Here is a 25,657-nt window from a genome sequence, read left to right as displayed (position 1 = left end):
AAGGGAATGTGCTGGACTGGCAGTGTAGCTTACAGTAGTAACAGTTACACAGTTTGAAAAAAGGCCAAACTCCATTAAGTTCAATCCATAAAAATCAACCAATTAAAATTCTGTGCACGTGGATACTGTAGCCATATGTCACTTATTCATTCAGACATGCTGGTTGTCTGCAGAGCCCCCCCATATACAGTACCCCCCCATACACAGTACCCTTTATATACAGTGCCCCCCCCATACACAGAAAATTGTGTTGTGAGGGGCCCCGTGATTTCTGATGGTGGCCCAGGAGCCCCCCCATACACAGAGCCCCCCCCCATATGCGCTCCAACTCCTTCCGCTGCTTCTCTCCTGTGGCTCCTTTTGCCGGCGGTCCCTGGCCCTTTTATAAGGTTGCGCCCCGTGTGTATGTGTGACGTCATTACGCACGGGAGCAACCTTATAAAAGGGCCAGGGACCGCCGGCGAAGGAGCCACAGGAGAGAAGCAGCGGAAGGAGTCGGAGCGCTCATCCCGCTGTCACGGATCCTTCTATGAATGTCCCGCATTTCCGTAATCTATTACGAAAATGCGGGACATTCAGGGGACTATCCGGGACAGCGGGATGCGCTATAGAAAGCGGGACAGTTGGGGGGTATGTGTCTGTAAAATGGCAGGTTTCAGGTGGCGAAAATGAAGAGACAATGTGGAAAGTCCCAAGAAAGTAGTTTGTGGCATTCCCAAGCAATTGCCATCCCCATCTAGAAGACAGGCTTGCTGAGCGCTCAGGATCATAAAAAATAATAAATGGTAAAATGGACCCTGAAACACAGTTTCTATGGGTGGATCACTCCCAGTTCATAATAGGGACTTTTTTTTCCATGTTTGTTACTGGCAGTTCAGAAGTGTTGCTGAGTGAATCGAATCCCACCCCATCTGACTGTGATATTCCGGCTCTGAGATTCCCATTTACTACAAAAGGAGAAAACAAAGAACATTCATATAAAATATGTATAACTGAGTTTATTGCAAATTAATAAAGGGCACATTATTATTGTCAGTATCTCAAAGTTAAGAACTGAATCCTCGTGTGTGTTAAGTTTCATAGCAAAGAAAACACATTCTCCAAAAATTACTCCAAAAATACATATAGGGGAAGTTTGCTTAAAACAGGCTGTATGGGAGATAATGTGGATAATGGGTTTGAAGATGAGAGATTAATACCTCTACAGATATGGAACCCGTTATCAAGAATGCTTGGGACCTGGGGTTTTCTGGATAAGGGGTCTTTCCGTAATTCGGATCTCCTACCTTAGTTCTACTAAAAAAAATATTTAAACAGTAATTAAACCCAATAGGGCTGTTCTGCCCCCAATAAGGGGTAATTATATCTTAGTTGGGATCAAGTACAGGTACTGTTTTATTATTACAGAGAAAAGGGAATCATTTAACCATGAAATAAACCCAATAGGGCTGTTCTGCCCCAATAAGGGGTAATTATATCTTAGTTGGGATCAAGTACAGGTACTGTTTTATTATTACAGAGAAAGGGGAATCATTTAACCATTAAATAAACCCAATAGGGCTGTTCTGCCCCCAATAAGGGGTAATTATATCTTAGTTGGGATCAAGTACAGGTACTGTTTTATTATTACAGAGAAAAGGGAATCATTTAACCATTAAATAAACCCAATAGGGCTGTTCTGCCCCCAATAAGGGGTAATTATATCTTAGTTGGGATCAAGTACAGGTACTGTTTTATTATTACAGAGAAAAGGGAATCATTTAACCATTAAATAAACCCAATAGGGCTGTTCTGCCCCCAATAAGGGGTAATTATATCTTAGTTGGGATCAAGTACAGGTACTGTTTTATTATTACAGAGAAAAGGGAATCATTTAACCATTAAATAAACCCAATAGGGCTGTTCTGCCCCAATAAGCGATGCAGCCGGCCCTGGACCCCCCTCTGGTACTGGAAAGTAAGTTTTGGGGGCCTCAGTAAAAGTAGCCCAGCTGAGTCTTAGATCAGTTGGGAAACAGGGACCCCCTTAAATGAGGTACAGGAAAGTACCTAGATAGTAAAACTCTAGTAAATCTCCTCTTTCTAGAGTCTCATAATTGAAGCAGAGATAGCATTTTTTGGAGCAAAAGTGGGGTTAAAAGTGGTGTAAATATAATCCACCAAAATTCCAACCACTTTTTGTTTTGTAATCAAATAAAGTTTATAGACACTTTTGTGAATATGAAACAGAGAAGAAAACTGACATTTTTTACATTTCCGTAGTAGTTACAGCAAACGTTTCTCCATTTAAAAATTTGGGGGGTTTGCAATTGCGATATGTGCCCTTCAGCTCTGCAGCGCTTCCGCCAATCACCATTTACAGCTATTTTAGTGGCAGTATTGGGGACTCATTAACATATTCAGGGGGATAAGCAGCCTATTGTCAGGGTACAAGCCCTATTTTACATATAAAAGTAGCTCATTGCCAACATGAAATAGGTGACACATTACTTTGCTAGTTTTTGCTTAATGAATGAATATTAGCATTCTGAGTGAATATACTGTATAAATCTTTATTTAAAGGGGAAGTAAAGTCTCCCCTGGCAAAGATTTAGTTTTAGTACCAGTACACAGCCCCTCAGCCCCTCAGCCCCTCAGCCCCTCAGCCCCGTCCCCAACACATCACTGACACTTTCCCCAAGTTATCTGCCCATAGGAGGAATTACAGAGCTGCTTAGCAGTGTTGGCCAGAACTTTTAGCTGTGATACTTCTTTACCTAGTGTCTCGGGGATCAGCAAGCAGTGCATGTACACTGGCACCCAAACTGGGATATTGGGTACTGCACATGCTCCTAGCTGAGATCCATTACAGGAAAGGAAGTTACATGGGCAAAAATGGGGGTGTGGTGCTACAGTTTTGGATGCATTATGGGGGTCACAGCTGAGTTGGTACAACTGTAACTGAAGTGCTCAGGGGAGTAGAAATGAGGATCAGTCTGTGCACTGGCATTTGAAATTTGCCAGGGGGTTTTACGTCCCCTTTAACAGAAGCCAACACCTAATCTCATGTGGTACTGCATTCATCAATTGGGAGATGAATAATAACTAAACATATAGGTAATAAAGCATGTACTCCCATAATGAAGCAGTGAATCTCTTCTCTGAAAGGTACAATCATAAGTACAGTTGAGTCACCTGATGGCAGACTGACAGGATTAGGAGGAGGAGCTAAAGGCACAATCATTAGTAAAAGGCACGGGTACAGCTGAGAGTCACCTGATGGCAGACTGACAGGATTAGGAGGAGGAGCTAAAGGCACAATCATTAGGAAAAGGCACGGGTACAGCTGAGAGTCACCTGATGGCTGACTGACAGGATTGGGAGGAGGAGCTAAAGGCACAATCATTAGTAAAAGGCACGGGTACAGCTGAGAGTCACCTGATGGCAGACTGACAGGATTAGGAGGAGGAGCTAAAGGCACAATCATTAGTAAAAGGCACAGGTAGAGCTGAGAGTCACCTGATGGCAGACTGACAGGATTAGGAGGAGGAGCTAAAGGCACAATCATTAGGAAAAGGCACGGGTACAGCTGAGAGTCACCTGATGGCAGACTGACAGGATTGGGAGGAGGAGCTAAAGGCACAATCATTAGTAAAAGGCACAGGTACAGCTGAGAGTCACCTGATGGCAGACTGACAGGATTAGGAGGAGGAGCTAAAGGCACAATCATTAGGAAAAGGCACGGGTACAGCTGAGAGTCACCTGATGGCAGACTGACAGGATTAGGAGGAGGAGCTAAAGGCACAATCATTAGGAAAAGGCACGGGTACAGCTGAGAGTCACCTGATGGCAGACTGACAGGATTAGGAGGAGGAGCTAAAGGCACAATCATTAGGAAAAGGCACGGGTACAGCTGAGAGTCACCTGATGGCAGACTGACAGGATTAGGAGGAGGAGCTAAAGGCACAATCATTAGGAAAAGGCACGGGTAGAGCTGAGAGTCACCTGATGGCAGACTGACAGGATTAGGAGGAGGTGGTAAAGACAATACAAGAAAATATTTTGTGCAAAATTTGGAAACTGTTTAAAAGACATATTCACAAAAGTGCAGATAGAGGTTTGTGACTATGGTGGGAAATCTGACAAATTTATCTACATTTCACTTTTTACCACTTTTGTGAATTCCCACCCTAGTAGTTGGGAGATATTGTGCCATACCCCCCAACTGTCCCGCTTTCCGCGGGACAGTCCCGGTTTTTAGAGCGCATCCCGCTGTCCCAGATGGTTCCATGAATGTCCCGCATTTCCGTAATAAATTACGGAAATGCGGAGCATTCATTGACTTATCCGGGACAGCGCGATGCGTTGGCGCTCCTTCCTCCCCAGCGGCTCCTCAGTGTATGCGGCTCCTTCTGCGGCGGTCCCAGGCCCTTTTATAAGGACTGTCTCAATTGGGGGCACTGTGTATGGGGTGGGACTGTCTCAATTGGGGGCACTGTGTATGGGGTGGGACGGTCTCAATTGGGGGCACTGTGTATGGGGTGGGACTGTCTCAATTGGGGGCACTGTGTATGGGGTGGGACGGTCTCAATTGGGGGCACTGTGTATGGGGTGGGACGGTCTCAATTGGGGGCACTGTGTATGGGGTGGGACTGTCTCAATTGGGGGCACTGTGTATGGGTAGTACTGTCTTTTAGGCTATTGAGGGCACTGTGTATGGGGGGCACTTTCTATGGGGAGCATTGTGTATGGGGGCACTGTGTATGGGTAGTACTGTCTTTTAGGCTATTGGGGGCACTGTGGATGGGGGGGCAAACTGGTACATAGTTATAACTCACTTATAACTGACTGCCTTCTCTCTATATTTGTATTTTATATGTAGGAGTTGCTATATTGTTTTCCTTAGGTAGTACAGTATGGGGTTATAGCACATTTGCGTCTGATCCCGCCATTTCTACTATATAAAAGGAGAATTTTTTGAAAAAAAAAATGGATGGGGTGTGGTAATTGGGGTGTGGCCACAAAAGTGGGCATGGTCAAAAAAATTGCCGCGCTGCGCGCACGGAATCTTTTTATCCCTCTTTTCATTTTTCAAATGTTGGGAGGTATGTTGTGCCCTTTGCACTAGCGATGCAGTCTGCCCTTGACCCAATCCAGCAATGATTTTCTGATCCCGGCCGGGTGAGAGGGGGCCATGATCACATTAATGGGGTTACTAACTTTGCCCTGGAGGAGTAACCCATAGCAACCAATCAGTAGGTAGCATTTACTGGTCACCTGTTTGAAAGCAACCATCCTGTTGGTTGCTATGTGTTACGGCTCCTGGGCAAAATTAGTGCCTTTTATTACATATGGGGTAAAGAATCACTGCTGCCTATTAACTGTCTCCATACATTGTATGTTAAGGTTTACAGTTAGGTTTCCTCCAACAACACAGCAAGGGCCCAGCTCTTGCTGTCATAATGTAACTGGATCTACAGATCAGCAGCCTGGGTGATAGCAGGGCTTTCATTCAACCTCCTCTCCTGCCCATTACATTACATTTCTACATGGCCTGAATATCAGGCTGCAAGGAATCCCTTTAGGTACTTACCAAGTCTCTTCAACAGAAAGCAAATACACCCAATCAACATCAGTATAACAGCCAGGCAAGCGCAGAATACAATGTAGCGACTGTACAGATCCCTGTGGGTTACTGGATGTCTCGTTTCTATATCGGGGGAAAAAAACCATAATTTATTTCAGGAACAAGAATGTAACTGATCTGTCTGACAAATGTAACCTATTCATATATCCAACTAGATATGTCATTATCCCTTACATAGGGAAATACTAAATATATACATGAATTACATTTTTTCAGTGGTGACCCTTACGCCTTCCCACACTCCCCACTTGTTTTAAAGTCACATATAAAGAATATATACAATAATGATTATCACAGCAGTCTATATTGTTACCCTACTGCCATCTAGAGGTCATTTATACACCCCTTTTACCATGTTCATTACTTCCACACATTACTTTAAAGTCACAATCACCTTGTCTACCCCTTACATGTTCTGTGGGTAGAAGAAATATGATGATTAAGCTGGAAACTGACACCGTGCTACCCTCCAACTACACAATACAAAGCACAGGGCACATTTAATAAAAAGGAATATTTAAGGAATAGCCCTTTGACATTGCAATGTTATAAAAGCTGGGCACAAATGGGTAAATGTGCAGTCCCTTGGCAAACTGGGCTACATACAATGCAGCCAAACAGGGCAATGTACGTCTAGAAAGACTTGCTCACCAGCTGGAAAAATTGGGGTAACTGGTACAGTTATGGAAAGCAAATAAGATTCATTAAGAACAACCTGTGGTTCAAGCTCTAAAAAAATGTGCCTACTCAGAATTATCTATTTAAATTCCAAGAACCAAATTACTTTGTGAGGGTGTAGTTGACTGTAATGAATTAGGAGGAACGAAAAGACAACCCTTCTAAGGTATATTCAGTTTTCTTAAATGAAAAAAGGTACCTCTCCTGATCACTTCAATTTACTTTTCCAAACAAATTACTAGTGCTTCTTGTTATACCAATGCAATAATTTTTATTGCAACCCCCCCCCCCATTTCAGTTAAAGTGACAAGTGCTGTGATTAAAATTGTCTTTATATCAATAGTACAACAGAAGAAGAAGTAAATTGAATATACCTTAAAAGGGTTGTCTTTTCTTTCCTCCTAGTTTATTACATAACCTACAAAAAAACAAAAACAACAACAACAAAAACACAAAGATATACAAGTGTTGCTCACCTCTGATCTGCATGGAGCTTTCCTTGCTCTGATTTAGAGAGCTGGAGACAGTGCAAGTGATATTTGATGATGTAGGCGGCAGGTAAATAGCACTAAGAATATGATACAAGCTCTTTTCATCTTTTAAAACTTTTTCCATTGATGGGATTACTTTGTTCCCCTCATTATCTGTCCAAATCAAATACGGTTCTGGGTACCAGCCATCGGACTCACAGAACACAGTGTCATCAGTAATTACGGAAATGACAGGGGGAGATCCAACAGCTGAAAAATATAGAAATATAATTAGTGGTGCAGTTGTACTGCATGTTGCCCATAACTCCCAGCAATAACATACTATAGCCTAGCAGCATACTTCTACTATTTCCCTGGGATCCCAGAATAGGGGAAACCCTGTGGAAACATCTCAGGGGAGGTACAGGGCCCCTTTGCACTGGGAGCTAGGCACTTGATCCTTCTCCCCTTAGGCTGATGCCACACGTGGCGTTTTACCGCTGCGTATTTTCTAATTCTCTCAGCGGCTGAAAAACGCCCGATATCATCATCCATAGAAATAACTTGAAAAGACTCGAAGGAAACCACACAATGCGGAAATACGCTAGAAAACACCTTAGCACAGATTTTTCAAGCGTTGGCTGAAATACGCCAGTATTTGCACAGCAAAGCTATTCCTATGTATACACAAAGGCAGCTGCCACACCTAGCGGAAATACGCAGCGTTTTTTGCTATTTGGCACTATTAGCACCATGGAAACGGGATTTGCTACGTCACCAGTACTAGGCTGAAAAACGCCATATAGTCAGGGGCTGTGTGGCTTGTGCGTGTTTTTAGGCTGAGAAAAAAACGCAACGTAAAAACGCCACGTGTGGCATCAGCCTTACATTAGTACGGCTGGGGGTCCTAAGATATCCTTATAACTGGGAAGGAGATGTCATACACTTCCCACCTCCATCCTTAAATAAATACGAATGCTGTTAGGGGTATGCAAAGGCCTCAATGGCAGGTGTCAATTAGAAATCATTCCCAGTGGGGAATCAATATATAAAACTCAGTGGTAAGTTCTGATCTCCAGTCAGTCAACGTCCCCTTTCAGATCAGCTCTCCATCTATATATGAGCTGTTGCTCGTTTCTTCAATCAGAAAGGTTTTCCCCCATATGTAATAATAAGCATTAAGTTTGCCCTGAGCCAGTGTCGGACTGGGACCCCAGGGGCCACCAGAAAACCTTAGACCCTAGGCCCACTCTCCAAACTATTTTTCCTCCTTTCCATACCCAACCTCTTTATTCTCCCAGTCTCTTTTATTTACATGCTAGCATCTATCCTTCCATCTATTTCTCCTCTTTCTTCCCATTCAGGAATAGGGAATGGCCATGAAACAGGCCAAATGGTCAGGAGCAGGAGGGCCCACTGACACCTGGGCCCACCGGGAGTTTTCCTGGTATCCTGCTGGGCCAGTCCGACACTGCCTGGTGGAGTAATATATAGCTACCAATAAGACATTTGCTTTTGAACAGGTAACCAGTTAATGCTGCCTGATGATTGGTAAATAATACCTTTTTTTCTACAATGCACTTGTATTACATACAGGTAGAGGATCCATTATTAATAAATCTCTGAATTATGGGAAGGCCATATCCTATAGGGTCCATTTTAAGCAATCATTTTTTGAAAATGATTTCCTTTTTCTCTGCAATAATAAAACAGAACCTTGTACTTGATGGGAACTAAGCTGCATGAATCCATATAGGGGGCAAAACAAACCTATTGGGTTTACTTAAGATATAGATCCAAATTATGGAAAGATCCCTTATGCGGAAAACCCCAGGTCCAACCATACCAAATAATAGATCCTATACCTGTGTTACTAAGAGCCTTGAATGCACCATTAGTCTATGGATACTTGTTACCCCCTGTGCTCTTACTAGAACATTAAAGGGACAATACCATACAAATAAGATTTTATTTAGAGCTGATAACAATGTATAAAGCTTAGCTAAAATACAAAGTTAAAATGTTTCACTGTTGAAAATGAACTTGTAAGTTTGCACTCACCCCCTTCTTTTGGACTGTCTGATCTTTGTGCCTGGCTCTGCCTCTCTTGGTTGATGGACACATCACGAGGTATCCTGACTCCACTTTCCTTATGTGAGTGAGTTTTTGAGTGGCCGGGAACTGATATAAGAGAATGAGGGATGTAGGACCAGTCAGTGATGTGCAGGTCAGACAGAGGAAAGAAGGCAGCCCCATGTGTTCCGGGAAGTCTCCAAATTAATAAAAGATCACTGAGCCATGTACATTGTTTTCAGCCAAAATAAACACTTATTTTCATGACAGTGTCCCTTTACACATGATCACTATGTGCTTACAACCATATTATTCATTTTATGAAAAAACTGCACATTTTACAAAGGATGCCCAGGTACACACTGGCCAGAGAGAAATAAATGATTACTTACTATTTCTTCGCATCTGCTGCAGTTAAAAATCAATATAGGTTTTGTTAAATATTTCACACATATAAACTGACGGAGAATCAGGATCATTACACACAGGTGTTTGAATGTTTGTCCATTTAAATGCATTAAAACACATATACAGCTGTGCTGCATTTACATGCTTTTTTTAAACAAATACATGTATTTTTGTGATTTAAACAAAAATTTCTGAATTTTATTATATTCAGCTTACATGTCAAATACCTGAACAACCCCCAACTCACTTTATAAAAAGGGCAATTTGTTCAGAGCTTGTTATCTACTTTTATACAAAAAAACGCCACTTCTATAATCAGCAGCCTTTGCTTAGATCATTATCAGGGGGTTCTAGGTGAACTGGTAATAAGTTTAATCAACTCCTTTTGAGCTCGAGAGAACCAGGAAGTGACAAGAAGTGCATAAGTGAAACTGATTTCATTTTCTGGTTTGGTGTCAGAAATACAAACACCATAGATATTTCTTACTTTTTGTCTGTTTTAATTATGTTCACCACTGTCTCTTTATATACGGTCTCTTTAATGGAAAGCAGATCTGCTTGTGGGTGGAGCCAGGCAGAATAAAATGGAATCAATGAGTACTTTACTCACCATTAACATTTAAATATACTGTTGTTATACCATGATGGTCACTGGACTCAACATAACAATAATATTTCCCAGAATCCTGAACTGTGACGTTACGGATAATCAAAGGGAAAATTCCCCTAGTGATGTTCTCTTTTAGCAGTTCTGTTCTGTTAGCAAACTGTGGCATCTGGGCTGTGTAATCATCTTTCCCATTAATATAAAGATGAACATAGGGCCGGTACATAGGCTTAAACCAACGGATTTCCATCTTCTCTGCGTTCATCTCAGGAGCCAGGCGAGCAGTTAACACCACGTCTGACCCAAGTGTAGCAACAACTGACGGTGCCGATACAACCTTATATTTAGCTGTAAAATATAAAGCCAGACACAAAAAAGGTACAGCTATTACGGTAAAGTATAATAAATTAGAGATTGAAAAAAATCACATTCAAATGGGTAAAAATACACCCACAATATTTCAGTAAATATACCCCTCCTTCCTTCCCCTCTAAAAACACAAATGTGGATTATTAAAAATAAAACCTTGGGAGAAGCTCCTCTTATTTTATATTCATAAGTGTAAGTGAAGGAGCCCAAGTACCAAACCTTTAGTTTATTTTATTTGGGAGTAACAGAGCAAAGCCCTAAATGGACCAATGGCAATAGCAGGTGGGATCACTCAGGGATGTGGGAGTTACCTGTGTGACAATGCCGGCATCTCGGCAGTTCTACCTGAGAGGATTCTCCCCATGTGGCCAGACAATGCCATCTGCCTAATCGCCATTTTATAGTTATAGATTCATGGCACTTTAGCACTCACTATTGGCATAAAATTCTATATATATAAAAGCACTTACCTGAAAGGGACCCTTTATACAGTGACCAAAGGATGGAGAAAGCAATCATAGTCTTATGCATGTTACATGCCATAATCTCCAACAACCAATCTAATCTGCAATGAGGGAATGAATACAAATGTAAATATGCATATTTATGCATATAAAATGTCATTAACAATTTCTAAAGGAAAAGTTAACCTGAATATTAAATGTTAATACCATTGTGTAGCCAGTCATTCTAAAGCAATATAAAGTCAGTATTTACTTTTATTTCTTATGTTTTTTTACTGATTTATATTCCCTAGCTGTGATCCAATAGCTACGGCTTAAAGTAGATGTTGTTATAAATACAAGAATGTACCAGTGCATTATACTCTTTTAAATATAGAAGGAATGTGTTTAAAAAAGTAGTGTTTCGGGTTGTTTTATTGGAAATTTCAGAAAAACCCTACTAGTCCTGCCGATCCTTTCCACTTCCTGCTGCTTCCTTTCCCAGGCTGTGCAGGGGGGCCGGCGGCACGGTAGGATAGGAACCAATCAGCAGCTAGGCTGACCTGATAGGAAACTAAAGTTTGTTGTTGCTGCAGGGCTGTGATTGGTTAATCCCCTCCTATTGTGTTTCTGGCCAGGACCGTAAGGACACGCCCACCCCTCATTTGAAACACAGGCAGGGACTATAGTAGATGTATAAAGATCTCCAATAAAGTGGGCAGTTTTAAAAGTAATTATAATTTTTTTAAACTAAAGTAAAACCAACATTATATATCATTTATTACCGCCTACAAGATTGGGAGGACTTTGATCAGGCTATAGGTCTCCTTTATATAACCTAGTAATTAAAGCAGAATAAAGTAAGAAGAGAAGAATGCCAGGGATATACTGAGCAGTTTGATGCCCAGTCTGTATAGCATTACCATGTTACTGGATGTGGCAAATAGTGACAACCAGAAATTTATTACTGCACAATAGACATGCTGATAAATTCCCAAGGGGTATATAAATCCTTCTAATTCAAACTAGGAATTAGCAGTTATAACTTTGTTATCGCTAAGGAAAGTAAGCCCAAGCTGCATAAGAAATTGGCTTGAAAGTCTGAATGAAATAAGACAATGAAAAAACATTAACAAAAAAATAGAAATAACTATAAAAAATAAATGTGATGGAAGGCAGCATTTTAAATTTAAACCAAAAAAAATTAAATAAAGCACCCACTTTTTCTAACCTTGAACCACAGTTACCTGGTGCCTAACCCTGCAAAGTTTGGGGACCCCGGTGTTATTACTGTGAGACTGGCAGCAGGTTGGATTTCTGCCAAGTCAATAAGTAAAATCTGATTGGCTGTTCACAGCTCCGCCCACTTTTGGGCATCCAGCAATCATCATGTTTTCATTCAGGCTGAGCCAATGCCTATGTGATTAAAGTTTGGGGGGTGTAGCAGCAGTTTGAAAATCTTCCCTGTCAAAGTCAATGGGAAAATTGGGGGGTTCGGAGCGGCGCCACAAAAAGATGGGGGGCGGGATCGCTTAGAAAAGCACAAGCAGCCTGCTCCGCTATAGGGAGAAGAAGTGTGGGGAGTTTGGGTGCTGTACCCCTAAAACTGTAGGAGGAGTAGCGTTTAGAAAATGGGGGGCGCTAAGAAGAAGAAGAAGCGGAAGAATCAGCTGAAGTGGAAGAACAGTCTGTGGGGTTTTCAACCCAACATAATAAAATAAATATAAAAACAAATGGAAAATTTCTTAAGAGCAAGTTAATAGTAACAGATCATTTAAAGATGAACTTTCCCATTAACTCATGACATATTACAGATAACAAAGGTTATAAGAATGAAATAACATTATTTAGAAGTGCCACTGACACTATTAAACAAAAAGTTTAATTTGAGTATAAAGCACATTTAATCTGTTCTATAAGCAGGCCTGTTTTACAAGATTACATTGATATACAGAGAAAAATGAGGGATACTGAGCTCCTTGGCTTTAGAATCTTTCTTCCTACAAATATCCATATTACTTCTCCCAATCCAACACAGAGAGCTGCTTAAAACTTTAAAAAAAATCTCACTCTATAGCAAAATATTACTGATCCATCATACTAATTTGTGTTAATGTGCTGGGAGATTTTATATATATATATATATATATATATATATATATATACACATACAGTGACACCAAGCATTACTGTGCAGGGATATATATATATATATATATATATATATATATATATATATATATAGTATACAGATACACAGTGACACTGAGCATTACTGTGCTGGGAGATATATATATATATATACAGTATACAGATACACAGTGACACTGAGCATTACTGTGCTGGGAGAGATATATATATATACAGTATATAGATACACAGTGACACTGAGCATTACTGTGCTGGGAGAGAGATATATATATATATATATATACAGTATACAGATACACAGTGACACTGAGCATTACTGTGCTGGGAGATATATATATATATATATATATATACCCGTATACCCTTAATGGGACTGCACTAGGCAAATCCCTAATGGAGAAGGACCTTGGAGTCCTTGTAGATAATAAACTTGGCTGTAGCAAGCAATGCCAGGCAGCAGCTGCAAGGGCAAACAAGGTTTTGAGCTGTATTAAAAGGGGTATAGATTCACGGGAGGAGGGGGTTATTCTTCCCCTTTACAGAGCACTGGTAAGGCCCCATCTAGAATATGCTGTTCAGTTTTGGTCTCCAGTGCTCAAACGGGACATTATTGAGTTAGAGAGGGTCCAGAGAAGGGCAACTAAGCTGGTAAAGGGTATGGAAAGTCTCAGTTATGGGGAAAGGCTGGCCAAGTTGGGTCTGTTTACACTGGAGAAGAGGCGCTTAAGGGGTGACATGATAACTATGTATAAATATATAAGGGGATCATATAATAACCTCTCTAATGTTTTATTTACCAGTAGGTCCTTCCAACGGACACGAGGGCACCCACTCCGTTTAGAAGAAGGGAGGTTCCATTTAAATATTCGGAAAGGATTTTTTACAGTGAGAGCTGTGAAGTTGTGGAATTCCCTCCCCGAATCAGTCGTGCTGGCTGATACATTATATAGCTTTAAGAAGGGGCTGGATGGCTTCTTAGCAAGTGAGGGAATACAGGGGTATGGGAGATAGCTCTTAGTACAAGTTGATCCAGGGACTGGTCCGATTGCCATCTTGGAGTCAGGAAGGAATTTTTTCCCCTCTGAGGCAAATTAGAGAGGCTTCAGATGGGGTTTTTTGCCTTCCTCTGGATCAACTTGTAGTTAGGCAGGTTAGGTATAGGCATTATGGTTGAACTTGATGGACGTATGTCTTTTTTCAACCCAACTTACTATGTTACTATGTTACTATATATATATACAGTATACAGATACACAGTGACACAGCATTACTGTGCTGGGAGATATATATATATATACAGTATACAGATACACAGTGACACAGCATTACTGTGCTGGGAGATATATATATATATATATATACAGTATATAGATACACAGTGACACTGAGCATTACTGTGCTGGGAGATATATATAAATACAGTATATAGATACACAGTGACACTGAGCATTACTGTGCTGGGAGATATATATATATATATACAGTAAAAAAAGGGAAAGTTGTGCTCAACAACTAAATTTAAAACCATTAGGCGGGGGTGCAATGAGGTTGTGACCACGAAATACATAGAAACAACAACAAGAGATCCTCTGCACTCACCCATTATCAATATATAGAACATTAAGACATTCGGTGCATTTAAGCTACTAAGAAATGCCTATCCCTTTAACCTTGAAAGCAAGTAAGTTGCAGGTAAAACTTAGTCCCTTGGCTAAATGTATATTGAAGCAGTAGAATTCTTAATGAATCGCATAAGTCAGTGTAGGAACTGGTCAAAAGGGATGACTTTGACGCAGTTGGCCAGCTTGAAGTATATTGCAATATATGGACAAACAATCCCTGTTTTGCTTAAAGGGAAGGGCATTTCTTAGTAGCTTAAATGCACCGAATGTCTTAATGTTCTATATATTGATAATGGGTGAGTGCAGAGGATCTCTTGTTGTTGTTTCTATGTATTTCGTGGTCACAACCTCATTGCACCCCCGCCTAATGGTTTAAAATTTAGTGGTTGAGCACAACTTTCCCTTTTTTTGCTATAGCTTATACAGGAGCAGTGGCCAGCTCCTTGTTGTAGCTCCCACCCCTCCCAGCTGCAGTCAGGTGATCCCAGTGGAGCCAATAAAAGGGCAACCATATGGGGGTTTTAACCTTGAAAGCAAGTAAGTTGCAGGTAAAACTTAGTCCCTTGGCTAAATGTATATTGAAGCAGTAGAATTCTTAATGAATCGCATAAGTCAGTGTAGGAACTGGTCAAAAGGGATGACTTTGACGCAGTTGGCCAGCTTGAAGTATATTGCAATATATGGACAAACAATCCCTGTTTTGCTTAAAGGGAAGGGCATTTCTTAGTAGCTTAAATGCACCGAATGTCTTAATGTTCTATATATTGATAATGGGTGAGTGCAGAGGATCTCTTGTTGTTGTTTCTATATATATACAGTATATAGATACACAGTGACACTGAGCATTACTGTGCTGGGAGATATATATACACAGTGACACTGAGCATTACTGTGCTGGGAGATATATATATATACAGTATATAGATACACAGTGACACTGAGCATTACTGTGCTGGGAGATATATATATATACAGTATACAGATACACAGTGACACTGAGCATTACTGTGCTGGGAGATATATATATATATATATATATATACAGTATACAGATACACAGTGACACTGAGCATTACTGTGCTGGGAGATATATATATATATATATATACACACAGTATATAGATACACAGTAGTGCTGGGCGGTATACCGGTAAAAACCGATCACCGGTTTTTTTTTTTTAAACCGATATGAATTTTCTACATACCCCCATACCGGTGTGCTGAATACTTCCGGGTGCGCACGTGACGTCAGCGCGCACGTGACGTCAGCGCGCACGTGACGTCAGCGCGCACGTGACGTCAGCGCGCACACTCTACAAAAGCGCCATCGCTAGGACGCATTCAGAGTCGGATACCAATGTGAGCTGTCGGGGGGTGCCTGGCCAGTAATTATATTTTATGTGAAGGGATGGGGTTGTGTTTGGGGGGGGTGGGGTGGGGGGTTATATTTATGTGAAGGGGATGGGGGGGTGTTTGGGGTGGGGGTGGGTGGTTTATACTTATGTGAAGGGGATGGGGTTGTGTTTGGGGGGGGTGGGTGGTTATATTTATGTGAAGGGGATGGGGGGGTGTTTGGGGTGGGGGTGGGTGGGTTATACTTATGTGAAGGGGATGGGGTTGTGTTTGGGGGGGTGGGATGGGGGGTTATATTTATGTGAAGGGGATGGAGGGGTGTTTGGGGTGGGGTGGGGGGGTGTGTGTGCGGATGGGGGGGTGTTTGGGGTGGGGGGGTGTTTGGGGTGGGGGGGGTGTTTGGGGTGGGGGGTGTGTGTGCGGATGGGGGGTGGGGGGTGCGTGGGGGGGTGGGGGGGCTGCGTGCGGATGGGGGGGTGTTTGGGGTGGCGGGGGGGTGCGGGTGGCGGGTGTTTGGGGTGGTCACCTAATCATGCATGGGGAAAAAAAAATACCGTCAAATACCGTGATACCGATATAATTTTGAAAAATACCGTGATATAAATTTTTGGTCATACCGCCCAGCACTAATACACAGTGACACTGAGCATTACTGTGCTGGGAGATATATAGATATATATATATATACAGTATACAGATACACAGTGACACTGAGCATTACTTTGCTGGGAGATATATATATATATATATATACAGTATACAGATACACAGTGACACTGAGCATTACTGTGCTGGGAGATATACAGTGGTGTGAAAAACTATTTGCCCCCTTCCTGATTTCTTATTCTTTTGCATGTTTGTCACACTTAAATGTTTCTGCTCATCAAAAACCGTTAACTATTAGTCAAAGATAACATAATTGAACACAAAATGCAGTTTTTAAATGAAGGTTTACGTTATTAAGGGAGAAAAAAAACTCCAAATCTACATGGCCCTGTGTGAAAAAGTGATTGCCCCCCTTGTTAAAAAATAACTTAACTGTGGTTTATCAATTTCAATTTTCAATTTCAATATCAATTTCTGTAGTCACCCCCAGGCCTGATTACTGCCACACCTGTTTCAATCAAGAAATCACTTAAATAGGAGCTACCTGACACAGAGAAGTAGACCAAAAGCACCTCAAAAGCTACACATCATGCCAAGATCCAAAGAAATTCAGGAACAAATGAGAACAAAAGTAATTGAGATCTATCAGTCTGGTAAAGGTTATAAAGCCATTTCTAAAGCTTTGGGACTCCAGCGAACCACAGTGAGAGCCATTATCCACAAATGGCAAAAACATGGAACAGTGGTGAACCTTCCCAGGAGTGGCCGGCCGACCAAAATTACCCCAAAAGCGCAGAGACAACTCATCCGAGAGGCCACAAAAGACCCCAGGACAACATCTAAAGAACTGCAGGCCTCACTTGCCTCAATTAAGGTCAGTGTTCACGACTCCACCATAAGAAAGAGACTGGGCAAAAACGGCCTGCATGGCAGATTTCCAAGGCGCAAACCACTTTTAAGCAAAAAGAACATTATGGCTCGTCTCAATTTTGCTAAAAAACATCTCAATGATTGCCAAGACTTTTGGGAAAATATCTTGTGGACCGACGAGACAAAAGTTGAACTTTTTGGAAGGTGCATGTCCCGTTACATCTGGCGTAAAAGTAACACAGCATTTCAGAAAAAGAACATCATACCAACAGTAAAATATGGTGGTGGTAGTGTGATGGTCTGGGGTTGTTTTGCTGCTTCAGGACCTGGAAGGCTTGCTGTGATAGATGGAACCATGAATTCTACTGTCTACCAAAAAATCCTGAAGGAGAATGTCCGGCCATCCGTTCGTCAACTCAAGCTGAAGCGATCTTGGGTGCTGCAGCAGGACAATGACCCAAAACACACCAGCAAATCCACCTCTGAATGGCTGAAGAAAAACAAAATGAAGACTTTGGAGTGGCCTAGTCAAAGTCCTGACCTGAATCCTATTGAGATGTTGTGGCATGACCTTAAAAAGGCGGTTCATGCTAGAAAACCCTCAAATAAAGCTGAATTACAACAATTCTGCAAAGATGAGTGGGCCAAAATTCCTCCAGAGCGCTGTAAAAGACTCGTTGCAAGTTATCGCAAACGCTTGATTGCAGTTATTGCTGCTAAGGGTGGCCCAACCAGTTATTAGGTTCAGGGGGCAATTACTTTTTCACACAGGGCCATGTAGGTTTGGATTTTTTTTCTCCCTAAATAATAAAAACCCTCATTTAAAAACTGCATTTTGTGTTTACTTGTGTTATCTTTGACTAATAGTTAAATGTGTTTGATGATCAGAAACATTTTGTGTGACAAACATGCAAAAGAATAAGAAATCAGGAAGGGGGCAAATAGTTTTTCACACCACTGTGTATATATATACAGTATATAGATACACAGTGACACTGAGCATTACTGTGCTGGGAGATATATATATATATACAGTATACCATACCTCCCAACATTTGAAAAATGAAAAGAGGGACAAAAAGTGTTGGTGCGCGCAGCGTGGCAATTTTTTGACCACGCCCACTTTTGTGGCCACACCCCAATCACTACACCCCATTTTTTGTAAAAATACTCCTTTTATATAGTAGAAATGGCAGGATCAGACGCAAATGTGCTATAACCTCATACTGTACTACCTAAGGGAAACAATATAGCAACTCCTACATTAAAATACAAATATAGAGAGAAGGCAGTCAGTTATAAGTGAGTTATAACTATGTACCAGTTTTGCCCCCCATACACAGTGGCCCCCCCATACACAGGAGCCCCCCCCATACACAGGAGCCCCACCATACACAGTACCCCCATACACAGTACCCCCATACACAGGAGCCCCCCCATATACACAGGAGCCCCACCACACACAGTACCCCCATACACAGGTGCCCCCCATACACAGGAGCCCCACCGCACACAATGTCCCCTATACACAGTAAGGAAGGTGAAATTGCCCAGCACACAAATAAACACAGCAGCCTCTTCTGCCTGATAAAAGCCAGAGCCCCCTCGGCCCCTGACCTGGTGAGCAGGAGAGGGATGCAGCCAATGCCAATAGTTAACCCTTGCCTGTCACAAATGCTCCTCCCAGGACAATTAAACATCAAGGTAAAGCTGAAAGCGGGACAGTTGTGAGGTATGGTATACAGATACACAGTGACACAGCATTATTGTGCTGGGAGATATATATATATATACAGTATACAGATACACAGTGACACTGAGCATTACTGTGCTGGGAGATATATATATATATATACATACAGTATACAGATACACAGTGACACTGAGCATTACTGTGCTGGGAGATATATATATATATATATACAGTATACCATACCTCCCAACATTTGAAAAATGAAAAGAGGGACAAAAAGTGTTGGTGCGTGCAGCGCGGCAATTTTTTGACCACGCCCACTTTTGTGGCCACACCCCAATCACTACACCCCATTTTTTGTAAAAATACTCCTTTTATATAGTAGAAATGGCAGGATCAGACGCAAATGTGCTATAACCTCATACTGTACTACCTAAGGAAAACAATATAGCAACTCCTACATATAAATACAAATATAGAGAGAAGGCAGTCAGTTATAAGTGAGCTATAACTATGTACCAGTTTTGCCCCCCATACACAGTGGCCCGACCATACACAGGAGCCCCCCCCATACACAGGAGCCCCACCATACACAGTACCCCCATACACAGGAGCCCCACCATACACAGTACCCCCATACACAGGAGCCCCACCATACACAGTACCCCCATACACAGGAGCCCCACCATACACAGTACCCCCATACACAGGAGCCCCACCACACACAGTACCCCCATACACAGGAGCCCCACCATACACAGGAGCCCCACCATACACAGTACCCCCATACACAGGAGCCCCACCATACACAGTACCCCCATACACAGGAGCCCCACCACACACAGTACCCCCATACACAGGAGCCCCACCATACACAGAAGCCCCACCACACACAGTACCCCCATACACAGGAGCCCCACCATACACAGTACCCCCCCCATACACAGGAGCCCCCCCATACACAGAAGCCCCACCACACACAGTACCCCCATACACAGGAGCCCCACCACACACAGTACCCACATACATAGGTGCCCCCCATACACAATGTCCCCTATACACAGTAAGGAAGGTGAAATTGCCCAGCACACAAATAAACACAGCAGCCTCTTCTGCCTGATAAAAGCCAGAGCCCCCTCATCCCCTGACCCACTGAGCAGGAGAGGGATGCCGCCAATGCCAATAGTTAACCCTTGCCTGTCACAAATGCTCCTCCCAGGACAATTAAACATCAAGGTAAGGCTGTGAGCTTGAGTGTAGCAGGGGAGATTGAAGAGTTAAGGGGGCGGGGCTTTATTCCCGGAGCAGAGCAGGCACAGCAATCAATTAAATGGCAAAGCTGAAAAGCGGGACATCTAACAGTGAGTCCGGGGCAGCGGGAAGTGCCATAAATATCGGGACAGTTGTGAGGTATGGTATACAGATACACAGTGACACAGCATTACTGTGCTGGGAGATATATATATATATATATATTACAGTATATAGATACACAGTGACACTGAGCATTACTGTGCTGGGAGAGAGAGATATATATATATATATATATATATATATATATATATATATATATATATACAGTATATAGATACACAGTGACACTGAGCATTACTGTGCTGGGAGATATATATATATATATATATATACAGTATATAGATACACAGTGACACTGAGCATTACTGTGCTGGGAGAGATATATATATATATATATATATATATATACAGTATATAGATACACAGTGACACTGAGCATTACTGTGCTGGGAGATATATATATATATATATATATATACAGTATATAGATACACAGTGACACTGAGCATTACTGTGCTGGGAGATATATATATATATATATATATATATATACAGTATATAGATACACAGTGACACTGAGCATTACTGTGCTGGGAGAGATATATATATACAGTATATAGATACACAGTGACACTGAGCATTACTGTGCTGGGAGATATATATATATATATACAGTATATAGATACACAGTGACACTGAGCATTACTGTGCTGGGAGAGATATATATATATATATACAGTATATAGATACACAGTGACACTGAGCATTACTGTGCTGGGAGAGATATATATATATATATACAGTATATAGATACACAGTGACACTGAGCATTACTGTGCTGGGAGATATATATATACAGTATATAGATACACAGTGACACTGAGCATTACTGTGCTGGGAGATATATATATATATATATACAGTATATAGATACACAGTGACACTGAGCATTACTGTGCTGGGAGAGATATATATATACAGTATATAGATACACAGTGACACTGAGCATTACTGTGCTGGGAGATATATATATACAGTATATAGATACACAGTGACACTGAGCATTTACTGTGCTGGGAGATATATATATATATATACAGTATATAGATACACAGTGACACTGAGCATTACTGTGCTGGGAGAGATATATATATATATATACAGTATATAGATACACAGTGACACTGAGCATTACTGTGCTGGGAGAGATATATATATACAGTATATAGATACACAGTGACACTGAGCATTACTGTGCTGGGAGATATATATATATATACAGTATATAGATACACAGTGACACTGAGCATTACTGTGCTGGGAGAGATATATATATATATATATACAGTATATAGATACACAGTGACACTGAGCATTACTGTGCTGGGAGAGATATATATATACAGTATATAGATACACAGTGACACTGAGCATTACTGTGCTGGGAGAGATATATATATACAGTATATAGATACACAGTGACACTGAGCATTACTGTGCTGGGAGAGATATATATATATATATACAGTATATAGATACACAGTGACACTGAGCATTACTGTGCTGGGAGAGATATATATATACAGTATATAGATACACAGTGACACTGAGCATTACTGTGCTGGGAGAGATATATATATATACAGTATATAGATACACAGTGACACTGAGCATTACTGTGCTGGGAGATATATATATATATACAGTATATAGATACACAGTGACACTGAGCATTACTGTGCTGGGAGAGATATATATATATATATATACAGTATATAGATACACAGTGACACTGAGCATTACTGTGCTGGGAGAGATATATATATACAGTATATAGATACACAGTGACACTGAGCATTACTGTGCTGGGAGAGATATATATATACAGTATATAGATACACAGTGACACTGAGCATTACTGTGCTGGGAGATATATATATATATACAGTATATAGATACACAGTGACACTGAGCATTACTGTGCTGGGAGAGATATATATATATATATATATACAGTATATAGATACACAGTGACACTGAGCATTACTGTGCTGGGAGAGATATATATATACAGTATATAGATACACAGTGACACTGAGCATTACTGTGCTGGGAGAGATATATATATACAGTATATAGATACACAGTGACACTGAGCATTACTGTGCTGGGAGAGATATATATATATATATATATATACAGTATATAGATACACAGTGACACTGAGCATTACTGTGCTGGGAGAGATATATATATACAGTATATAGATACACAGTGACACTGAGCATTACTGTGCTGGGAGAGATATATATATACAGTATATAGATACACAGTGACACTGAGCATTACTGTGCTGGGAGATATATATATATATATATATATATATACAGTATACAGATACACAGTGACACTGAGCATTACTGTGCTGGGAGATATATATATATACAGTATATAGATACACAGTGACACTGAGCATTACTGTGCTGGGAGAGATATATATATACAGTATATAGATACACAGTGACACTGAGCATTACTGTGCTGGGAGATATATATATATATATACAGTATATAGATACACAGTGACACTGAGCATTACTGTGCTGGGAGAGATATATATATATATATACAGTATATAGATACACAGTGACACTGAGCATTACTGTGCTGGGAGAGATATATATATACAGTATATAGATACACAGTGACACTGAGCATTACTGTGCTGGGAGATATATATATATATACAGTATATAGATACACAGTGACACTGAGCATTACTGTGCTGGGAGAGATATATATATATATATATATACAGTATATAGATACACAGTGACACTGAGCATTACTGTGCTGGGAGAGATATATATATACAGTATATAGATACACAGTGACACTGAGCATTACTGTGCTGGGAGAGATATATATATACAGTATATAGATACACAGTGACACTGAGCATTACTGTGCTGGGAGAGATATATATATATATATATACAGTATATAGATACACAGTGACACTGAGCATTACTGTGCTGGGAGAGATATATATATACAGTATATAGATACACAGTGACACTGAGCATTACTGTGCTGGGAGAGATATATATATATACAGTATATAGATACACAGTGACACTGAGCATTACTGTGCTGGGAGATATATATATATATACAGTATATAGATACACAGTGACACTGAGCATTACTGTGCTGGGAGAGATATATATATATATATATATATACAGTATATAGATACACAGTGACACTGAGCATTACTGTGCTGGGAGAGATATATATATACAGTATATAGATACACAGTGACACTGAGCATTACTGTGCTGGGAGAGATATATATATACAGTATATAGATACACAGTGACACTGAGCATTACTGTGCTGGGAGATATATATATATATACAGTATATAGATACACAGTGACACTGAGCATTACTGTGCTGGGAGATATATATATATATATATATATACAGTATATAGATACACAGTGACACTGAGCATTACTGTGCTGGGAGAGATATATATATACAGTATATAGATACACAGTGACACTGAGCATTACTGTGCTGGGAGAGATATATATATACAGTATATAGATACACAGTGACACTGAGCATTACTGTGCTGGGAGAGATATATATATATATATATATATATATATATATATATATACAGTATATAGATACACAGTGACACTGAGCATTACTGTGCTGGGAGAGATATATATATATATATATATACAGTATATAGATACACAGTGACACTAAGCATTACTGTGCTGGGAGAGATATATATATACAGTATATAGATACACAGTGACACTGAGCATTACTGTGCTGGGAGAGATATATATATACAGTATATAGATACACAGTGACACTGAGCATTACTGTGCTGGGAGATATATATATATATATATATATATATACAGTATACAGATACACAGTGACACTGAGCATTACTGTGCTGGGAGATATATATATATATATATATATATATATATATACAGTATATATATACTGTATACTCTATATACGTCCATTGAAAGTGCCAGTCCTACAGCAACACTAGGGGGCTGATTTACTTACCCACGAACGGGTCGAATGGAGTCCGATTGCGTTTTTTTCGTAATGATCGGTACTTTGCGATTTTTTCGTATGTTTGCGTAGCGTTAAAACTTACGCGAAAAGTTGCGCATTTTTCGTAGCGTTAAGTTTTAACGCTACGAAAAATGCGCAACTTTTCGCGTAAGTTTTAACGCTACGAAAAATGCGCAACTTTTTACGCAACTTTCGTAATGGATACGAAAAACTCGCGTTTTTACGCAAAAATCGTATTGGTAACGAAAAATTCGTACAGAATCCGAAAAAAATCGCAAAACATACGAAAAAGTCGCAAAATGTTCGTTTTCAAGTCGGAACTTTTCCAATTCGGGTCGGATTCGTGGGTTAGTAAATCAGCCCCTAGGTGTCCAAGCGTTCATAAATAAAGTACATACACTTGGAAATCTCCATACAGACACACTATTACTCTGCACTCTCCCTATGACATGCCGGTCTGTTTACACAAAATCCATGGTGTGCCCTGCGGCTCAGCCTGTTGTGAGAATTTGGCAGGGAAATATCACTGAGCAGATATGGGCGTGTAAGCACTCGCAGCGGTACCTGTATTAGCGCAGAGCCTTCCCCGAACCCGGTGAGAGAAACAGCTGAAATCAAAGCAGCGTTCCCCCGTAGTCAGAGCACTGGAACCCCGATGTAGGCCTGAGCCTGTGGCGCATGCGCATCCTTTCTGCTCACATACAACTCACCAGTGTGGTGAGTTCCAGTGTTCGTCCATATAGTTTTGCGGTAGATGGCCTTGGAAGAGTTGGCCGCTGGAGAGTAATGGCGCATTATATACAGTATCCGTGTGTCAGGCTGACAGAGTCGGTAAACTTTTCCACACGTAGGGCCAGTATACAATTCAAACACATCTAACCTAAAGATCTATCCAGCCTAGGGCCGCAGGAGTATTTTCACAAGTCGTTTCCTACTTTTTAATAATAATTGGTGGGATGTTGTAAGAGAAATGTGGTGATTTTTCTCGATGTAAATCTGTGAAGTGCCGCCGGGTAAATTCTAGTTTTCTGCCGTAAAGGAACGCCGTGTGGGCTGTTAGCCTGCAGGGTACTGATAATAAGGTGCAAACGTTAATGTGGAGAAATTCCCCTTGTTAAAAACTCATTCTTGTGTTATTAGTGAATTGGATAATATTGACAGGAGAAATGTCACCTTGTGAATGGTCACAGAAACATATATTCTCCTATTAGTAGGTCTCCCTGATCCTTTGTTAAGCCAACAATACTCCTAAAGCC

The 25,657-nt window shown here is 40.8% G+C and overlaps 1 protein-coding gene across 3 annotated transcripts; it reads right to left on the bottom strand.

The window, feature by feature from the left end:
- Positions 1 to 561: 561 nt before the first annotated feature.
- Positions 562 to 25,447, bottom strand: btn2a1 (butyrophilin subfamily 2 member A1). 3 transcript variants are annotated; one of them, XM_012953507.3, is made up of 7 exons: positions 25,112 to 25,447; positions 10,701 to 10,795; positions 9,865 to 10,209; positions 8,835 to 8,954; positions 6,780 to 7,043; positions 5,572 to 5,688; positions 562 to 947 (listed from the first exon to the last, which is right to left on the bottom strand). In XM_012953507.3, exons 2-7 carry the CDS (start codon positions 10,771 to 10,773, stop codon positions 823 to 825), a joined length of 1,044 nt encoding a protein of 347 aa, XP_012808961.1. In that variant the 5' UTR covers positions 10,774 to 10,795; positions 25,112 to 25,447; the 3' UTR covers positions 562 to 822. The 3 variants fall into 3 exon arrangements, with proteins under 3 accessions (XP_012808961.1, XP_012808960.1, XP_012808962.1); XM_012953506.3 differs by lacking the exon at positions 25,112 to 25,447 and adding an exon at positions 24,966 to 25,101; XM_012953508.3 differs by lacking the exons at positions 8,835 to 8,954; positions 25,112 to 25,447 and adding an exon at positions 24,966 to 25,101.
- Between the last annotated feature and the right edge of the window lie 210 nt (positions 25,448 to 25,657).

This window comes from Xenopus tropicalis, chromosome 8 (genome assembly GCF_000004195.4).
Source record: "Xenopus tropicalis strain Nigerian chromosome 8, UCB_Xtro_10.0, whole genome shotgun sequence".
Taxonomy (NCBI): Eukaryota; Metazoa; Chordata; class Amphibia; order Anura; family Pipidae; genus Xenopus; species Xenopus tropicalis.
Note: the sequence above shows the minus strand (reverse complement) of the source record. Positions and strands in the feature narration are given on the sequence as shown.

Coding starts and splice junctions, on each gene's coding strand:
- btn2a1 (XM_012953507.3), bottom strand. CDS start 10,773: ATGGCATGTAACATGCATAAGACTATGATTGCTTTCTCCATCCTTTGG. Junction 10,210..10,700: donor GTATAAAGGGTCCCTTTCAG/GTAAGTGCTTTT, acceptor TATATTTTACAG/CTAAATATAAGGTTGTATCG. Junction 948..5,571: donor CTTTCTGTTGAAGAGACTTG/GTAAGTACCTAA, acceptor CTCCTTTTGTAG/TAAATGGGAATCTCAGAGCC.